The 21,155-nt window shown below is 40.8% G+C and overlaps 1 protein-coding gene across 2 annotated transcripts in view; it reads right to left on the minus strand.

Moving 5' to 3' along the window:
- The window catches only part of hydin (HYDIN axonemal central pair apparatus protein), a 160,276-nt gene that overhangs the window by 126,678 nt on the left and 12,443 nt on the right, over window positions 1–21,155 (minus strand). For both annotated transcript variants that reach the window (XM_062961682.1, XM_062961683.1), the window contains exons 6-13: window positions 20,408–20,607; window positions 19,464–19,588; window positions 14,187–14,388; window positions 11,886–12,069; window positions 4,557–4,656; window positions 3,323–3,441; window positions 1,337–1,560; window positions 41–108 (exon numbers count right to left, since the gene is read on the minus strand). In XM_062961682.1, coding sequence (XP_062817752.1) covers window positions 41–108; window positions 1,337–1,560; window positions 3,323–3,441; window positions 4,557–4,656; window positions 11,886–12,069; window positions 14,187–14,388; window positions 19,464–19,588; window positions 20,408–20,607 — 1,222 coding nt within the window. The remainder of the gene's footprint in view (window positions 1–40; window positions 109–1,336; window positions 1,561–3,322; window positions 3,442–4,556; window positions 4,657–11,885; window positions 12,070–14,186; window positions 14,389–19,463; window positions 19,589–20,407; window positions 20,608–21,155) is intronic.

Consider the following 21,155-nt stretch of genomic DNA (forward strand, 5'->3'; position numbering starts at 1 on the left):
TATACAGTCATAAGAACATTCCCAAACAGGGCAGACGTACCAAAGGAGACATCTCCAAAACTGAGGGATGGGACGTCGAAGTGAAACGTGGGTCCAATGACGCAGCCTCTGGGAGAAAGAAAAAGAGTGTGTTTGTTTAGGAGACAAGTTAAGAACCAGCACTGCCTTCTGAACAGAGGAAAGTAGGGGGGAAAGTTCAACAAAACCCTTGAGACAGGCCTATGGCGGCCCTCCAGGTGTTGGACTGTAACATCCATCAGCCCTAGACAGGCTGGGACAAGAAGCAGGAGAGTGCCACGGGCAATTTTAACAATAAATTTTCAACTCCCATATTGGATTTATTCTATTTTAATATTTGTTATGTGGATTTTAATATACTCATTTCATAGAAACGTGTTTGGATATACTGTATGTGTTTATGATGATGCGTTTTTAGCTGGATTGTGACCCGCCTTGAGCGACCAGGAGAGGCAGGCAAGAAACAATTATTATTATAACAGCAACAGCAACAACAACAACAACAACAACGGCATATAACACAATATTTGTTCCTGGATTATAAATGTCATTTCCTAATTGGTTCTATCATAAAAACATGGAAAAAAGTTTACTAAACTGGCAAAAACTTTGTTTTTGTAGTCCACCCAACAGGTTTAAAAATGGCACATTGAAAGGTTAAAAAGGGCAGCCACAAAAACAAAGTTTCTGGAGTAAAACAACTCCTTTCAAATTAATTAAACAGGAAATAACACTTTCAAACCAGGAACAGAATTTTTTCAAATGGTGTTACATAATGTAATAATAATAATAATAATTTATAAATAATAATAATAATAATAATAATAATGATAATAAATAGATTCAGTGTATGAGAGACTCCTTGCAAGTTGTTCCAAAGAACCCTCCACCATCCACCTACACAATCCCACTCTTCTGAGCGGCATTCCTTCGTTGTTGTTGTTGTTGTTATTGTTGTTGTTATTATTATTATTATTATTATTATTATTATTATTATTATTATTATTATTATGCCCCGCTTTATCTCTCTCAAAGGAGACTCAAAGCGGCTTAGCATATAAGCATTAGCATACAATTTAAAATATACAAATATGCAAACATTAAAACAGAATTAAATATAAAAAGCATTTTAAAATTACAGTTAAAATCCAATAAAACAGTCATTCAAGTTTAGCAGAAGGCAGAAAGTGCTTTGTAAGGAGAGCTATGTCCCTGCCTAACTCTGTAGAAATAGTTACCTTTCAAAAATGCAAGCTTTTGAAAGCAAAGGACAGCATCGATATGCAGGAAGCCAATATCGGTAGCTTTTCCGACTTACCGGATCACCAAACTCACAGGCTGGGGACAGCCGTTGACGTTGAACTTGAACTCTTCACAGAAGTGCCCCAGGACGGTGGAGCTGAAGTTGGCGTGGATGGCCTGGTGGCTCCCGGGCTCAATGATGCCTTCACTCGGTCGGAAGGCAAAGCAGGAGCCCAGGACCGTGGCCGGCAAGGTGAGATTGAAGAGGGCATCAATTGAGCCTTCATTGGAGAGGACCACCTGCAAGCGAGACCTTGACATTTGGGAGTTGTAGTTGCTGAGACTTATAGTTCACCTTCAGAGCATTCTGAACCCCACCAACAATAGAATTGGGCCAAACTTCCCACACAGAACCCCCAGACCAAGGAAAATACTGGAGGGATTTGGGAGGAATTGACAGTGATTTTGGGGAGATGTAGTTCACTTACATCTGGAGAGCACTGTGAACCCATACAACAGGGGTTCCCAAACTTTTTAAACAGAGGGCCAGTTCACGATCCTTCGGACTGTTGGCGGGCCGGACTATAGTTGGCCACTGAGCAATAATAATAATAATAATAATAATAATAATAATAATAATAATAATAATAATAATATCCCAGGTGACAGTCGCATTGACGAAAAACAACAGGAAAAACTAAGCCGCTAACAGGACCTCAAGATTGAACTTCAAAGACTCTGGCAGAAACCAGTGCAGGTGGTCCCGGTGGTGATGGGCACATTGGGTGCCGTGCCAAAAGATCTCAGCCGGCATTTGGAAACAATAGGCATTGACAAAATTACGATCTGCCAACTGCAAAAGGCCACCCTGCTGGGATCTGCGCGCATCATCCAAAAATACATCACACAGTCCTAGACACTTGGGAAGTGTTCGACTTGTGATTTTGTGATATGAAATCCAGCATATCTATCTTGTTTGCTGTGTCATAATAATAGTAATAATAATAAAGAGGGTTGGAAGAGACCCTTTGGGCCATTGAGTCCAATCCCCTTCTGCCTTTGTGCACTGAAAGCACAAGCAAAGCATCCCAGACAGATGGCCACCCAGACTCAATGTTAATAATAATAACAATAACAATAACAATAATAATAATAATAATAAATGTGCTGTGCCAAAAGATCTCAGCCGGCATTTGGAAACAATAGACATTGACAAAATTACGATCTGCCAACTGCAGGCCACCCTATTGGGATCTGCATGCATCATCCAAAAATACATCACACAGTCCTAGACACTTGGGAAGTGTTCGACTTGTGATTTTGTGAAACAAAATCCAGCAGATCTATCTTGTTTGCTGTGTCATACTTATAATAAAAAAGCGGGTTGAAAGAGACCCTTAGTCCAACCCCCTTCTGCCTCTGTGCACCAAAAGCACAAGCAAAGCATCCCTGACAGATGGCCACCCAGCCTCAATGTTAATAATAATAATAATAATAATAATAATAATAATAATAAAAAGGGTTGTAGGAGAAGAAGAGACCCCTTGGATCATTTAGCTCAACCCCCTTCTGCCCTTGTGCCATGGGGGCCGGATAAATGGCTTCAATGGGCTGCATCCGGCCCCCGGGCCTTAGTTTGGGGACCCCTGCCATACAATGATGGATCTGGATCAAATTTGGCACAAATTTGGGAGGATTCGCTGTCTGTTTCCAAAAAGGAAGAAAAGAGCAGGAGGAAAGATCTTCAGCTTTTTCTGCCAAAGGGGTTCCTAAGACTATCAGAAATATGTGATGACCCTTCTGACATCTCCTTGCGACCTCAGCAGGGTCCCGACCCCCAGGTTGAAAAACACTGGACTAGAGATATTTCAGCACTCTGCCTCAACACAAGGACTTTTCATAGTGTCTTCTACTATTTTCAACTGCTTTTTGTCTTGGCCCAGAGAAGGTGGCATTGAGTTGGAAGATGGCAAAGACTGAAGGCGGACTTTGAGACAAGCTTCAGAGGAACCAACGGCCCGGAGAGATAGGGGAAGAGCTTGGTGATGGGAATGGGGCTCACCTCATAACTGTGGGACGATCCAACAAAGATCTTCCCAATGTCCAGCTGGTCGATATTGAACTGCAGCTTGGGACCCATGGCCTCGCCTTTGATGCGCAGCGGCAGCCGAGTCTCTCGGCCTTTAGGGAGCAAAGCCCACGTTGAGGAGGACAGATGCCAAGAGGGACCAAGGGAAGGTTAGAACATGAAAGTTATAATCTCAGGAACTCTACGTTTGTCAGTCTGTTTTTAATGTTTTGAGTCTCCTTGTGGAGAGAAAAAGCTGAGCATAAATAAACATAACAACAACAATAACAACATTGTGTTGTCGAAAGCGTTCATGACCAGAATCACTGGGTTGGTATGAGTTTTCTGGGCTGTATGACCATGTTCCGGAGCATTCTCTTCTGACGTTTTGCCTGCATCTGTGGCAGGCATTCTCAGAAGTTTGATCAGAGGTCTGTGGGAATGAGGCAAATGGGGTGTATATATATCTGTGGAATGTCCAGGGTGGGAGAAAGAACCCTTGTCTGTTTGAAGCAATTGTGAATGTATGTATTATTTATTTAATTATTTTCGACATTTCTACCCTGCCTTTCACAACCTCGGAGGGGACTCAAGGCGGTTTTACACATAGGCAACTATTCAGTGCCTTAAAACAATGAACAATTAACATAAATATATTAAATCTATATATATAAAAGAGTGATGGCATCACGGCGACCCACAAAACAACAAAACTACAGGCCCCCCAACCTCGAAATTTGACGACACAACCCATCATCCACGGCTCTAGGTTGATACAACAAAAAGAAAAGAAAAATAAAGTCCTAATTGGAGAGAGAGGAATAATTGCTTTTATCCAATTGCTGCTAGTTAGAAGGCTAAGCTCCTCCAACTTGGTCTCCTAGCAACCCAATAAAAAATAATAAAAAACACTAAAAAATAATTAAAAACACTAAAAAATTAATAACAAAAATAACTAAAAATTATACAAGAAAATAATAAAATATAATAAATAAAAAGATAACTTACAATAAAATTAATTAAAAAATACAAATAACATCAAATAAAAATTACACAATGTTTAACCAATACCACCACCACTTTGCCACAGCAACGCATGGCCGGGCACAGCTAGTAACATTATAAAATACATTAAAACATTTTAAAACATTTAAAACAATACCATCATCATTAACCATGCTATGAATGTTTTGTCAGGAAGTTAGTATATGCGAACAGAGAGTTATACCTGAGATGTCACAGTACACTGTGTGGTGATAAATCCCGGCTTCTTGAGGCCTGAAGATCACAATGATTTCGGCCGTGGAGTTGGGCCAAACATCCCCCTCCTAGAGATGAAGAGAAGACCCAGGTGGATAAATAGGTAGATGACAAAGACACAGGTGAAGAGATAGAGAGATAAAGAGAAATGTATTGGTGAATGAGAGAGAGAAATAGAGAGACATAGGTGGATAGATAGAGAGAAATGTATTGGTAAACAGATGGATGGATGGAGAGGTGGATCAATAAATAGATGATAGAAGAAGACAGAGAAGAAAATGGATATGTAAGTAGGTAGGTTGGCAGAGAAAGAGAATAGAATAATTTTATTGTCATTGTATATCGTAGAATGAAATTAAATGTCATGCCCAATACATACCATATATGTACAAATTACAAAACAAAGCACACATCCTTCCACATTCTAATTGCTATTGCACAACCATATGATGCCACATTAGAGTTCAATATAGTCACAGATCTGAGATAAAAGCTCTCTCTCTGCCTATTTGTCATTGTTTTTATCATCCTATACCATTGGCCACTTAAGCAGAAATAATAATAATAATAATAATAATAATAATAATAATAATAATAATAATAATAACTTTATTTATTTATTTATTTATTTACTACATTTATATCCTGCTGTTCTCACCCCAAAAGGGACTCAGAGCAGCTCACAAATCAAATGAACATATAATATACAGTAGAGTCTCACTTATCCAAGCCTCGCTTATCCAAGCCTCTGAATAATCCAAGCCATTTTTGTAGTCAATGTTTTCAATACAGCATGATATTTTGGTGCTAAATTCGTAAATACAGTAATTACAACATAACTTTAATGTGTAATGAACTACTTTTTCTGTCAAATTTGTTGTATAACATGATGTTTTGGTGCTTAATTTGTAAAATCATAACCTATTTTGATGTTTAATAGGCTTTTCCTTAATAGCTCCTTACTATCCAAGATATTCGCTTATCCAAGCTTCTGCCAGCCCGTTTAGCTTGGATAAGTGAGACTCTACTGTATTATTAGCATAGCACAATATGAGAATTAAATTACTATATTGTACTATATCATTATATGGTAATATTATTATTAGTAATATTACATTTAATATATATTATATTATATTATATTATATTATTATATTGTATTATTTATTGTATCCCATTATAATATTATTATCAATATTTTAATCTAGTGTTCATGTGGCCCGCCCTTGGTTTTATTGTTCTTTGATCTTGTTTAATGTAGTGTATATTTTCTTTTATTGTGTTGTTTAATGTGCTATGATTTGTTGTTCTATTATATTTTGTTATATTGTATTGTTCTGGGCATGGCCCCATGTAAGCTGCCCCGAGTCCCCATTGGGGAGATGGTGGCGGGGTATAAATAAAGATTATTATTATTATTATTATTATTATTATTATTATTATTATTATTATTATATACAGTATATACATATAATTCTTATATCCCGGCTTACATGGGGATTAAGCCCTATAAACAGTGATACATAGCATAAAATTACAAAACATTCCAAAATTAATACATAAAATATATAAAAACATCAAGCATCATAATTCAGTAATCCAACAACTGACCAGTGCCGTGGGCATATTCAGATTTGGGGTGAGAGATAAAATCTGTGTATAATACCCTGTTTCCCCTAAAATAAGACATCCCCAGAAAATAAGACCTAGTAGAGGTTTTGCTGAATTGCTAAATATAAGGCCTCCCCCAAATGTAAGACCTAGCAAAGTTTTGTTTGGAAGCATGTCCGGCGCCCGCCAAACAAAACACCAGAGCATGTAGGATTGGTAAATGTACATAACAGTTGTACATGGAAATAATGGTAGTAACAAGAAGTTCTTGATAAGATTCACAGTTTGTCTGGTTTGGTTATGCTGGTTTGTGATGACAACTACTGTACAGTATATAATAAATGTTCATTTTTTTGTTCAACAATAAATGTGAATTCTTCTTCATGGAAAAATAAGACATCCCCTGAAAATAAGACCTAGCACATCTTTGGGAGCAAAAAATAATATAAGACACTGTCTTATTTTCGGGGAAACACGGTAGGAATAAGGCTATTGGTAAGGAAAGGTATAAATCAGTGCAACGCTATAAGTGAGGTAGAGATGTGCCAATTTAATCAAAAGCACATTGAAATAGCCAGGTTTTCAAGTTTTTCCAGAAAGGAAAGGAATAAAAAAGAAAGGGCCTGAGGCTGTCAGGAATTGTGGGAGTTGGAGTCCAAAACACCTGGAGGGCCAAAGTTTGCCTATGGCTGAGCGACATCCTCACAGAAATCTCTCTGTGCTTCTTTCTCCTTCCCTTCCTCGTCCTCCCTCTCCTTTCTAGCTTCTCCCAAGGCCACTGTACTTTGCGCTCATACCGTGCCACCCTTTCACCAATGGAAGAGATGAACACTGGTGGCACACTTCTCCCCATTGCACAGATTCCCCCTCCAACGAAGCCCATGCTTTGCGTTTGGGTGGCTGAGAAACCGGTGAATAATTCAAAGCCCCTGCCCCAGGGGAGGAAGGCAACACAACTTTGTTCCATCGCACAGCTTGCGTCTCAAGGAAGAGCGCATCCTTGCTGCTGTAGTTGTTGAATGGGACCCCACTTGACCTTCTCCTGAAGAACGCAGTCCTGGACCAGAATGCCAGCATTGCGTGATTGGCAACATATGGGGATAGATGGGAGCGAACTAGGCAACAAGGCAGCAGGACTACAAAGGGAGCACTAATGTGCCGCTCTTGTTAAAGTCACATGGACCATACACTGAATGCTCAATGATGGAGGCAACATTGTGAGGAAACAAGCAAATAAAGTGTAATTGCTCCTGTAAACAGTCTAAAGCAGGGGTCCCCAAACTAAGGCCCGGGGGCCGGATGCGGCCCTCCGAGGTCATTTATCTGGCCCCCGCTCTCAGTTTTATAATATAATATATTGTATATGCATATAATATTGATAATAATATTATAATGTAATACAATATAACACTAATAATAATACCATATAATAATATTAATTATATATTCTATATTACATATAATATTACTAATAATATTACAGTATAGTGGTATAGTTCAATAAAGTAATATATAATGCTAATATTGTGCTATGCTAATAATATAATATATTGTGTGTACATATAATTTGTAAGCCACTCTGAGTCCCCTTTGGGGTGAGAAGGCTGTGATACAAATGTAGTAAATAAATGCAGTAAATAAATAAATAATAAATAAATACATTTTAGACTTAGGCTCGCCCAAAGTCTGAAATTACTTGAAGGCACACAACAACAACAACAACAACAACAACCCTAATTAACTTGACTATCTCATTGGCCAGAAGCAGAAGCACACTTCCCATTGAAATCCTGATAAATGTATGTTGGTTAAAATTATTTTTATTTTTAAATATTGTATTGTTCTTCCATTGTTCTTGTTGTTGTTGTTGTTTTTGCACTACAAATAAGACATGTGCAGTGTGCATCAGAATTTGTTTGTATTTTTTTTTTCAAATGATAATTCGGCCCCTCAACAGTCTGAAGGATTGTGGACCGGCCCTCGGCTTTAAAAGTTTGAGGACCCCTGGTCTAAAGCCTTTAACGAAAGCAGAAGGGCTCTCTAATGTCACCTAAATAGGGTCTGTTATCTTCAGGGTTGTTGTGTGTTTTCCAGGCTGTATGGCCATGTTCCAGAAGCATTCTCTCCTGACGTTTCGCCCACATCTATGGCAAGCACCCTCAGAGTTTGTGATGTATATGAAGAAACTAAGCAAGGAAGGTTTATATATATCTGTGGAAGGTCCTGGGTGGGGAAAAGAACTCTTGTCTGTTGGAGGCCAGGGTGAATGTTGTAATTAATCACCATGATTAAAAAGTCTTCCAAGCTTCACATCCTGGCCTGGGGAAATCCTTTGTTCAGAGCTGTTAGCTGCCCCTGATTGATTCCTGTCTGGAATTCTTCTGTTTTCAGAGTGCTGCTCCTTATTTACTGTTCTGATTTTGGAGTTTTTTAATACTAGGAGCCAGATTTGGTTCATTTTCATGGTTTCCTCCTTTCTGTAGAAGTTGTCCACATGCTTGTGGATTTCAATGGCTTCTCTGTGTCGTCTGACATGATAGTTGTTGGAGTGGTCGAGCATTTCTGTGTTCTCAAATAATATACTGTGTCCAGGTTGGTTCATCAAGTGCTCTGCTATGGCTGACTTCTCTGGTTGAGTTAGTCTGCAGTGCCATGAAAGCCTTCGACAACACATCTGTTATCTTCATTGACATATGGCAACAACCTGACACATAAATTGACAACTTGTGCTTGGTTGCTAGCTTTAGACCTTCCACTATTGGGAAAAGCAACAGAAGGAGAGACCCTGGACCATGGTTTTAATGGAAACCAGCAAAACAAGCAAGGACCACTTGGGTCAAGAACCTATTTATCCCATTGGCACCCCATTTGACAGCCACATAAACCAGAATGCAAACTCCAAGACACAGACACGTGGCAATCATTTGCACAATCTCACTGTTCCATTAATGGGATCATGATCTAACCCTGCTTTAAGAAACTTAAGGATCAGTACAATCACCTGCATCCTCTTTTATTCTGTAAATGAATGGCTTGACGAACGTTCTTAGTGATCTTATAACACTATGTTAAAAATTTTTGAAATATTTTATGTTCCTGGTTTGAAAGTGTTATTCCTGTTTAATTGTGTGGTCCATCGTTGGGTTGTTGTATGTTTTCCGGGCTGTATGGCTATGTTCCAGAAGTATTCTCTTCTGATGTTTCGCCCACATCTATGGCAGGCATCCTCAGAGGCCATGTGATCCCGGCCATGAAAGTCTTCGACAACACATTGTGTGGTCCTTCCTTTGAAAGTTGTTGTTCTACTCTAGAAACTTTGTTATTTTTGTGGCTGCTACAAACTAGGTGGAATTGGTTGAGACTCGATGAGAGATTCATTGAAAAACTATCGCAAAATGTGCTATAGCAGGATGTCTCTCCCGCAAAGACAAAGTTTTGGCAGTTTAATAAACTTTTCCATGTTTTTCTGCTAGAACCAATTAGGAAATGACATTGATAACCCAGGAACTAAAAATCGTGTTATGTAGGTAATTTTTGGATAATGGATCAAGTTAGATTCCTGACAATCGGCACCATTGAGAGGAGGCTTTGGGAAGATGACCAGTGAGCCATGCGGCACATCAGAGAGGCCCTGTCAAGGGCAGTGTAGAGGGCCAGCACTACCTGCCTTTCTTCCTTCCTTTCATCCTTTTGGTTTCCATTTCCAAAGCGTCAGCTCGCACATGTTCACAATGTGACTCGCTGGCTGCCGCCAATGGCACAGGAGGCGCCAAACGGGAACAGGGCCACTCAGCAGTCAGGCGCAAGGAAGGCCTGTCTGCGTCCTCTAGTAGCCACCTGGGCTTCCCCCGCCCTTGCTTTTTTCCTGTTTTCTTTGCAAAATTAAATCAAGTAAAATCTGAGAGGCACTCGGAAAGTCAAGGTTGCATAGCCAGCTCTATTCCCCTGAGTTTGGGAAAGAAATCATTTTTACGGTTCAGATTTTTATTTCCCACAAACATGCTCTGATTTTTTTAAACTTTTGTTTCTTAACTTTGAATTGCAAGAATGGATTCCTCTTCTTTCAAACAATGTCAAGATTCGACCATTTGCATTCAGCAGAAGTGACTCTCCTTTAGGCCCCTTCTACACTGTCCTTACATCCCAGGATCTGCTCCCAAGTTTTTTTGTTTTTTTGTTTTTGTGTCAGGAGCAACCGGAGTTGCTTCTGGAGTGAGAGAATTGGCCGTCTGCAAGGACGTTGCCCAGGGAACGCCCGGATGTTTTGATGTTTTTACCATCCTTGTGGGAGGCTTCTCTCATGTCCCCGCATGGAGCTGGAGCTGATGGAGGGAGCTCATCCACACTCTCCCCAGGTGGGATTCGAACCTGGCAGCTTTCAGGTCAGCAACCCAACCTTCAAGTCACTTAGTCCACTACGCCATCTGGGGGCTCCAGCTCCCAAGTTATCTGCTTTGAACTACGAGGGTTGAATGAAAAGTAATGCCTCCACCTTCGTAACTCCTCAACAGATGGCAGTACTGGTCTTCAGCAGGTACTGGTTTGTTCAGTAGACTCTCCTCTACAGTTCCATTTGGCGGGAAGCATTAGCATTGAACAGTTGTGTTATTAAAGTATGAAGTATGGAAACCTGCGCAGACGGTCAGTCAATGAAATTTAAGCAACATGCAGTCATTGAATTCTTGACCAAAGAAGGTATTACCCCAAAGGAGGTTCATCCAAGAATGCCAGCTGTTTATGGAAATTGTGTTGATGTGAGTCCTGTGCGTCGTTGGGCGAGTAAGTTTAAAGATGTTGAGGTGGGAACATCTGGCTTGCCTGACAAACAAAGAGTTGGACATCCTGTGACAGCAACTACCAAGTGTCACAAGCAAAAGGTTGACAGATTGATTCAGGATGATTGTTATATCACTCAGAGAGAAATTTCAAGCATCATCGGCATTTCACAAGAACGTATGGGTCACATTATTGCTTTGCTTGGCTATCGGAAGATCGGTGCACGACCAGGATGCTTACGCCTGAAATGAAAATGCACAGACTTGAAATTTGCCAGGAACTCCTCTCGCATTACAAGAATGAAGGTGATGCCTTTCTCCTTTGGGGTGACACCTTCTGCTGTCAAGAATTCAATGACTGCATGTTGCTTAAGTCACATTGACCGACCGTCTGTGCAGGGTTCCATACTTTGCGCTTTAACAACACAACCATTCAATACTAAGGCTTCCCACCAAATGGAACTGTAGAGGAGAGTCTACTGAACAAGCCAGTACCTGCCGCAGACCAGGACTGCCATCTGTTGAAGAGTAATGAAGGTGGAGGCATTACTTTTCATTCAACCCTCGTAAATTCCACTGCCATATAATCTGGGATCAGATCCTAGGATATAGGGTAGTGTAGAAAGGGCCTTAGACCCTTATACACTGCCATATAAAATCGAGATTATCTGAATTGAACTGGATCATATGGCAGTGTAGGCTCATATAATCCAGTTCAAATCAAATAATCTGGATTATCTTCTTTCACAATCTGGATTATACCTTAGTTACCATTTGGAGCTTTAATTTGGCTGTTGCCAACCCACAGAATTATTTGTGTATTTCTACTATAGAAAAAGGATCTTTGGGCCCTTGAGCCAAGCATGACATCAACAGCACTCGTCTCCCAAAGCTTGCCGCCTCTTTCTTACCACTGGCTCAATGGAGAAGATGTGGTTGTTGAAGAGCAAGGCGTCCTCCTGAACGGTCGCCTGGCGGCTTTGGAAGGTGCGGGTGACAATGGCGAGGTGTTCGCGGAGGGAGGGGTCCAAGTGGCAGTCCATCGCGAGCTGGTCCAGGAGGCACTCCTCCTCCGCCTGCAGCGTCTGGCACAGCCTGGGGAGGAAACAAAGGGCCAATGCCTGCTTAGAAGCCCTTCTTGGTTGGCACCACCATCATCATCATCATCATCGAGGGAAATAATAGCCTCAACTAGGTTGAGTCCACACCCTATCTCCAAGGCACAGCATCCCAACTCCGTTTGACCCAAACACCATCCGATCCAAAATCAAGTTGGTCTTGAAACCTACAAAGTGATCTTGGTACAAAAGGCCATTTCTAGCACATTCAGATATTGACTCTATTGGATTAGTTCTGGTCACACAGCACCTGTAGAAGTTTTTTCCACTGGCGTGTGCATATACAGGCAGTCCCCAAGTCACAAACATCCGATTTGCAAACAACTCCTTATCTAAAGGTAAAGGTGAAGGTTTCTCCTGACGTTAAGTCCAGTCGTGACCGACTCTGGGGGTTGGTGCTCATGTCCATTAGAGTCGGCATTGTCCGTAGACACCTCCAAGGTCATGTGGCTGGCATGATTCCACGGAGCGCTGTTACCTTCCAGCCAGAACGGTACCTATTGATCTGCTCACATTTGCATGTTTTCAAACTGCTAGGTTGGCAGAAGCTAGGGCTTTCAGCAGGAGCTCACCCTGCTCCCCAGATTCAAACTGCTGATCTTACGGTCAGCAAGTTCAGCAGCTCAGCGGTTTAACCCACTGCACCATAGAGGGCTCTGATTCTATATATATCCCATATAGGAAGTGAAAGCAATCGTCTTCTCGGAAAGAAGGGAAATTCACCCCTGGAAGAGTTATTATTATGGGGAAAAGGGGTCTCCACTGAAGCTTTATCCCCAATCTTTGTTTCCATAACAAGTCACATTTTCCAAAATCTAATTATCATAGGAACAGAAAGTGAAGGGGAATCTTCTGAACAGGGGCACAGGCAACAAAGGAAACACCACAGGGGTGTTCAGCATTCTCTATGCATTCGATAGATAGATAGATAGATAGATAGATAGATAGATAGATAGATAGATAGATAGATAGATAGATGATATATAGGTGATAGATAGGTGATAGATAGATGATAGATGGATAGATGTATGGATAGATGTATGGATAGATGTATGGATAGATAGGTGATAGACAGATGGATGATAGACGGATGGATGATAGACGGATGGATGATAGACGGATGGATGATAGACGGATGGATGATGGACGGATGGATGATGGACGGATGGATGATGGACGGATGGATGGACGGATGGATGGACGGATAGATGGACGGATAGCTGGACGGATAGCTGGACGGATAGCTGGACGGATAGCTGGACGGATAGCTGGACGGATAGCTGGACGGATAGCTGGACGGATAGCTGGACGGATAGCTGGACGGATAGCTGGATGGATAGATGGACGGATAGATGGACGGATAGATGGACGGATAGCTGGACGGATAGCTGGACGGATAGCTGGACGGATAGCTGGACGGATAGCTGGACGGATAGATGGACGGATAGATGGACGGATAGATGGACGGATAGATGGACGGATAGATGGACGGATAGCTGGACGGATAGATGGACGGATAGATGGACGGATAGATGGACGGATAGATGGACGGATAGATGGACGGATAGATGGACGGATAGATGGACGGATAGATGGACGGATAGATGGACGGATAGATGGACGGATAGATGGACGGATAGATGGACGGATAGATGGACGGATAGATGGACGGATAGATGGACGGATAGATGGACGGATAGATGGACGGATAGATAGATAGATAGATAGATAGATAGATAGATAGATAGATAGATAGATAGATAGATAGATAGATAGATAGATAGGGCTGGAGTTAAATGTTACTGTTCTGACTTACATGGAAATCCAACTTAAAAACAAACCGACAGAACCAATCTTGTCCGTAACTTGGGAATGGCCTGTACAAATATCTATATGAACCCATCACTTTTTTTGTTTTCTTGTCATTTGTATCACCCACCTGCATTGCATTTGCCCTGCCTAGATGTGATATCTTATGGTGATTTCTGTTGAGATCCATTTTGTTCGTTTTGGGCCCTTTATCTTTTCTCTCAGGGTCGTTTTGAAATCTAATCCTCGCCTACCCTGGCATCCCTTGCAAACTGTCCAACTGACCTTTGCTTTTTCTGCTCTTCCTCTTCCGGGTTGGCGAAAGCTTTCCACTGAAAATGGGCAATGATGTCACTCCTGTTGTGAATCACCACCGACCTCTGGTTAGCCAGGGTGATGTAGGTTTTCTCAACAGTCAAAGAGTTCTTGTCAAGTCGCACGTTGACATCTGCGGCAGCCCCGTATAAAGCCACATGGATATCTTCCCCTGGAAAGGAGGACATCGGAAGAAATGATTAAGAATGTTAGATAGATATTGCATTGTTAGGCAGGGATGCATTGACTGTAACCCTATTGGGGTTGTTGTGTGTTTTCCGGGCTGTATGGCCATGTTTCATAAGTATTCTCTCCTGACATTTTGCCCACATCTATGGCAGGCTTCCTCAGAACCTCTGAGGATGCCTGCCATAGATGTGGGCAAAACGTCAGGAGAGAATACTTCTAGAACATGGACAGACAGCCCGGAAAACACTCAACAACTCTGTGATCCCAGCCATGAAAGCCTTCAACAACACATTGTAACCCTATTGTGTAAAACTGGTGGAAAATACAGTTCTAATCGACATGTGGTCACACACTTGTCTAATGATTAAGTGGGTGGTGATGTGTAACTTAGGAGACAGGTTGAAGAAGCTGAGTCATGACCATGTGACATTCACGACAAGGATTTCATCAGTCATTTTTGTCCCTGGCTGATGACGAGCAAGCAAAGGGTATAAAAGAGGGCAGGAAGCATCTGTTAATAATGATAATGCTAATACAAATACTTATTATTATTGTTGTTATTATTATTATTATTATTATTATTATTATTATTATTATTATTATTATTATTATGATACTACATCTATCTCACAGATAGATAATAATAAGACTCTAGCAGAAACCAGTGCAGGTGGTCCCGGTGGTGATGGGCACACTGGGTGCCATGCCAAAAGATCTCAGCCGGCATTTGGAAACAATAGACATTGACAAAATTACGATCTGCCAACTGCAAAAGGCCACCCTACTGGGATCTGCACGCATCATCCGAAAATACATCACACAGTCCTAGACACTTGGGAAATGTTCGACTTGTGATTTTGTGAAACGAAATCCAGCATATCTATCTTGTTTGCTGTGTCATACAACGTCGTTGTGTCAATAATAATAATAATAATAATAATAATAATAATAATAATAATTTTATTTTTATACCCCGCCACCATCTCCCCGAAGGGACTCGGGGCAGCTTACATGGGGCCAAGCCTGAACATAACAGACATAGTAAAACACATTGAGTAAAACAAGTCAATAAAAAATATCAAAAATAAATCAATAAAACATGGATTGAATAAAAACATGAAAAATGCATAAAATAACTGGGCCACTGAGGAATGAAGTCAAGAAAGGTATCCGAGAATGTTATCACAGATAAGGGACTAAAAATGAAGTAAACATGGGAACTATTCCAACTGAAGAAATAAAGTGCAACAGATATATACCACCAGGACAAGCCTTACAGGGGCGAAAATCATTCACCAAAGGCTTGTTGGAAGACCCAGGTTTTTAAGGTTTTTCTAAAGATTAGAAAATCTTCCTAAAGATTAGGGTTCTGTTCTCTCTCTTGCCACAATTCTCTTATTCCTTGCCAAGTGAAATCTCTTACTCTATGTCTGTTGCCGATATCTGTTACCTACTTTATTAGTATATCACTGTATATGCCATTGATTGATAGGAGATTAGGGGATCCTGATCTGTGTGTTTATATTTTGTACATCGAGCAATGAGTTATGATACATTTATTATTTTTCTCTATTATTATTGGTATTATTTCATTTATTATTTTTCTCTATTATTGTTGCTACTATTACATTTATTTTACTCTATTTTTATTATTATTAATAATAAATGTATTATTTCACTCTGATCTTCTTCTTATTATTATTATTATTGCATTTATTTTACTCTATTTATTATTACATGTATTATTTTCCTGTATTTATTATTATTACATGTATTATTTTACTCTATTATTATTAAAAGGATACGTAAGCACATTTACATTGAAGATGAGATAATGATTTGATCAGAGTTGGACAGTCTTATCTTAAATTTGAGCTTTATGTAAATATTGGGCTCGGGCTGTGGCGCAGGCTGGAGAGCAGCTGCAATCAATCACTGCAATGAATCACTCTGACCAGGAGGTCATGAGTTCGAGGCCCGCTCGGAGCCTATGTTTGTTTGTCTTTGTTCTATGTTAAAAGGCATTGAATGTTTGCCTATATGTGTAATGTGATCCGCCCTGAGTCCCCTTCGGGGTGAGAAGGGCGGAATATAAATGCTGTAAATAAATAATAAATAAATATTCAAAAACATTTACCCTACTGATGCCTCAATTAATGTAATTTTATTGGTATCTATTTTTATTTCTGAAATGTACCACCTTCGGCTTATACTGGACTCAATGTTTTCCCAGTTTTTTTTTTTTTTGTGGTAAAATTAGCTGCCTCGGCTTATATTCGGGTCGGCTTATACTCGAGTATATATGGTATATGGAATGACAAACAGCATTGTTCAAGCACTGCATTTTCAAGGAGGCGGCCCATGTTGAGTTGCTTCAGCATCAAATGGAAAAGGAGAGGATGGAGGAATCAAGCAGCACCTTTTATTTTAGCACAAGCATTTATGGAGATGAATCAACTTCCTTGGACCAAAATCCACGAAGCTGGTGCTCATTAAAATCAGTCTCAACGGTGCTGCTTGGTTCCTTCATTGTGCCTCCCGAATTATCCATTTCATTTGCTTGAACACAGAAAAGATAGCTACTGTACAATCAAATCCTTCCAATCCCGTGTTTATTAGAGCCAGGGCTGTTTCTTTTCCCCCTAAATTAGATCATTATGTCAGAAACTGGATCAGATTTTTTAAAAAGAAGGGATTAAGGCCATTATTTTGGAGAAGCACTGAGCTGACGAAGGAGGGGTTTGTCTGTCGGCAAAGCAATTTGGTGAAATGCTTTGCTCCAAAGCCCAGCTTTGACTCCATACAGGAGGTCATGATTTATTTATAGCCACTTTTCTAGTGTTGTACGCGAAAAGGTCTATGCAAACATGCATAAAATACAGTCCAATAAGGCGCCTGCTGCCACTTAATGCCAATGGGTTTGTGCAACATTTTGGGGCAAAAACTCTGGTTGTAGCAAAGCCATGTAAGAAGCAGCAAAGCCGGTTGGGAGCAATGGTCACCCCGCCTCTGGGTCGCAGCAGGGGGCTTTCAGACCCAAGCAGCTCCCAAGTGACAATCAAGAGATGGGAGAGATAAAGCAGCGTAATAATAATAATAATAATAATAATAATAATAATAATAATAATAATGCCCTAAACATGCCCTGGCAGAATATGTAAAGCAAAGTGAAGAACCTGCTTTGATTGAAGTCAAAAATCAGAAACTCCTCAAAGCACAGCAGACAAAAAAACCAGTGCAAGAAAACCGCACTACAAACTAGAGCTGACAGCTGGCACAACAAAACATTGCATGGAAAGTTCCTTGACAAAATTGAAGGAAAAGCTGACAAGTAGAAGATCTGGCTCTGGCTCACGAATGGGACCCTGAAGAAGGAGACAGAAGGCCTGATCCTTGCAGCCCAGGAGCAAGACATCAGGACAAAGGCAATTCAGGCCAAGATCGAAAAATCAGCTGATGACCCAAAATGCAGACTGTGCAAGGAAACCGACGAAACCATTGATCATATCCTCAGCTGCTGTAAGAAAATCGCACAGACAGACTACAAACAGAGGCACAACTATGTGGCCCAAATGATTCATTGGAACTTATGCCTCAAGTACCACCTGCCAGCAGCAAAGAACTGGTGGGATCACAAACCTGCAAAAGTCTTGGAAAATGAGCACGCAAAGATACTGTGGGACTTCCGAATCCAGACTGACAAAGTTCTGGAACACAACACACCAGACATCACAGTTGTGGAAAAGAACAAGGTTTGGATCATTGATGTCGCCATCCCAGGTGACAGTCGCATTGACGAAAAACAACAGGAAAAACTCAGCCGCTATCAGGACCTCAAGATTGAATTTCAAAGACTCTGGCAGAAACCAGTGCAGGTGGTCCCGGTGGTGATGGGCACACTGGGTGCCATGCCAAAAGATCTCAGCTGGCATTTGGAAACAATAGACATGGACAAAATTACGATCTGCCAACTGCAAAAGGCCACCCTGCTGGGATCTGTGCGCATCATCCGAAAATACATCACACAGTCCTAGACACTTGGGAAGTGTTCGACTTGTGATTTTGTGATAAGAAATCCAGCATATCTATCTTGTTTGCTGTGAAATAAAATAATAATAATAATAATAATAATAATAATAATAATAATAATAATAATAATAATAATGGGTTGCTGTGAGGTTTTCCAGCTGTATGGTCATGTTCTAGTAGCATTTTCTCCTGATGTTTCACCTGCATCTGTAGCTAATGGCATCAGAGGTTCTGTTGAGAGAAATGAAATAAAGTTTCATCTCTCTCACTATTAGCAATGAAGCAAGAGGACTGTATATATATATCTGTGGAATAATGTCCACGGTGGGAGAAAGAACCCTTGTCTGTTTAGAGCAAGTGTAAACGTTGCAATTAGCAAGCTTGAATAGCATTGATTAGCCATGAAGTTTGCAAAGTCAATCAGTGAGGGTATCGGCATAGATGTAGCCTGGCCTCTGTTGCCTGGAGGCACCCTGTTTGGGAGGACACAAAATATTATTTGAGAACACAGAAATGCTGGACCACTCCGACAACCATCATGCCAGACAGAGAATTTTGGAAAATGGCATTGATAACCTTTTAGAAAACCACCTTTTGGAGACCTTTCAGAGAAGAGCCAAAAACCTTTTAGAGTACAATCTTCTCTACCAGATATAATTATGCAAGGCAATGGTTTCAGCTATTAGACTGAATAATCTGTTTTCTCTGATCTGTTAGGAAAACAGATTTGCCAGTGCATAAAAAACAGCTGAGCTTAAGAAGTGTTTTTCAGTGCTTAAAATATATATAAAAATATAAAAAAAGTCGGATAGTTCTAACTCAGAAATGACCCCCCCTCTCTCTATACACACACACATATATACATACACACATGCAATATAGTTTCATAGATATGAAAGGGACCCCAAAATGTCATCCAGTCCAGCCCTGTTCTTATCTGTGAGTCATTTGTAAGTCGGATGTTTGCTTCTGCAATAGGAAGCAGTGAAGCTGAACAGAAGTAAACAGTCTTTGCTATCCCATGCTCACCTGTATCGTAATGCACGACCAGGTCCTGGCAGTGGTTGCCACTCTTTTCTGGTTGGAAGTCAATGGTGAATTGGGCCGCCTCCTTGATGCCAAGGGTCCCGGTGGAGGGTTCAACAGAAAAGGGTCTGGAATGCAAAAAATATACGCATGAAGATGTCCTGTTTTGGCTTAAAGGGAAGTCAAGGCCAAGGAAAACAATGGGACATGTTACCCAATGAGATGGTCTTGTAAAAACGCCCAGATACATTAAAACTTTAAAATGACAATGAAACTTATTGGAGATGCTGGATCAGCAATGAGAAAAGAAACATGGAAGATGACTATTATATATTATTGCAGCAACAAGAACATTCTACACCCAGAAATTGAAAGAAACAGATAGTTCAATGCATAAAGATTGATGAAAAAAATGTGAATTAGCTCAGATGTCTAAATTGGCAATTCATTTAATTGCAGTCTAAATTGTCATGGTTTGCAAAGACACTGTGCTGTGTGTGTTAACTGAAAAATGAAGTGCATGAAGCTGATTGGCTGAGTCTGCAAAGACCTGGGGATTGATTCAAAACTGTTTCTGTTCTGCTGCTGCAGAACCTGTTTGGACAAGTTTTTCGGTTGCTGACTGTGTACTCAGAGAGGCCTTGCTTTTTTGAGGCTTGTTTGCTGCTGAGAAAGGAGAGAGAAGAACCAGGATGGTATTCTTCTCTGAAGCAGATTTCTGGACTGAGAAAGGACTATTTATGACTGTGGACTTCTGTAAGTGATCAGAGGGACCATTGTAAATACTACTGTTTTTCTGGTCTCTTGAAATCAGTAAAGATCCTGTATTTTTGTTCTGCAAACCTCAGTGGCATGTTATTGTTCAGCGGGTGATTCTGGATTGTGGGCACACATAAGAGCTTCCATTTATCATCATCAATCTGTGACATACATTTTGATATTACTACCTTTGAGTGGTGATCTGGTAGAAGGCCTCTCGGTTCCCGATGTTGCGCACCAGCAGCATCTTCTGCGTGTTGTACTTGACTGGGCAGGTGGAGAAGTTGATCTGGTCTGGGAAGTCCAGGATGCCTCGGGCCCCGAGGGCACGGATCGGGACGATGAATTTCTCTCGTTCGGTGATGCAGGTCAGTTCGTGGAAATAATCCTGCGCCAAAAAGAGGAAGAAGGGAGAATGCAGCACAACCTTCCTACTCAGAAGAAGTGGGAGGGGGTCAAGCGGAGTGGTCCAGAAGTCCTTTCATCCCGAAGGGAACATAAGCCAGAAAATAGTAAACTTTTGCATATGTGGCTTTGCCTCTGCATATATCATATTAGCATTTTATATAGACAATGTAAGTTCTTTGTATGAACCAAGTAGTACTGTAACACAGGGCCTGTGCCCCTCCCTTCTTGGGGGCTGGTGCCTTTCTCCAGAATGTTCTGAGGAGAGAAGAAAGCTCCGAGTAAACAAGTGAGGTCACAGGCACCACCTGTGCCAAAGAGGTGTGGAAGGTGAGGAAGACAATCAGCAATTGGTCAAATTTTAGATAAGCCAAGATATATATTCTTTGTTAACTGTGACACGCTTCGCAGCAGCCATTTGCATGTACAGACCTTTGTGTGTGTATGGCTGTTTTTCCTTATCATGGCTATGATAACAATAAATACTTTGCATTTTTTGTATTCTCAGGTGACTGGGTTTTCTGCCTGATT

The sequence above is a fragment of the Anolis carolinensis genome, unplaced genomic scaffold (genome assembly GCF_035594765.1).
Source record: "Anolis carolinensis isolate JA03-04 unplaced genomic scaffold, rAnoCar3.1.pri scaffold_9, whole genome shotgun sequence".
NCBI lineage: Eukaryota > Metazoa > Chordata > Lepidosauria > Squamata > Dactyloidae > Anolis > Anolis carolinensis.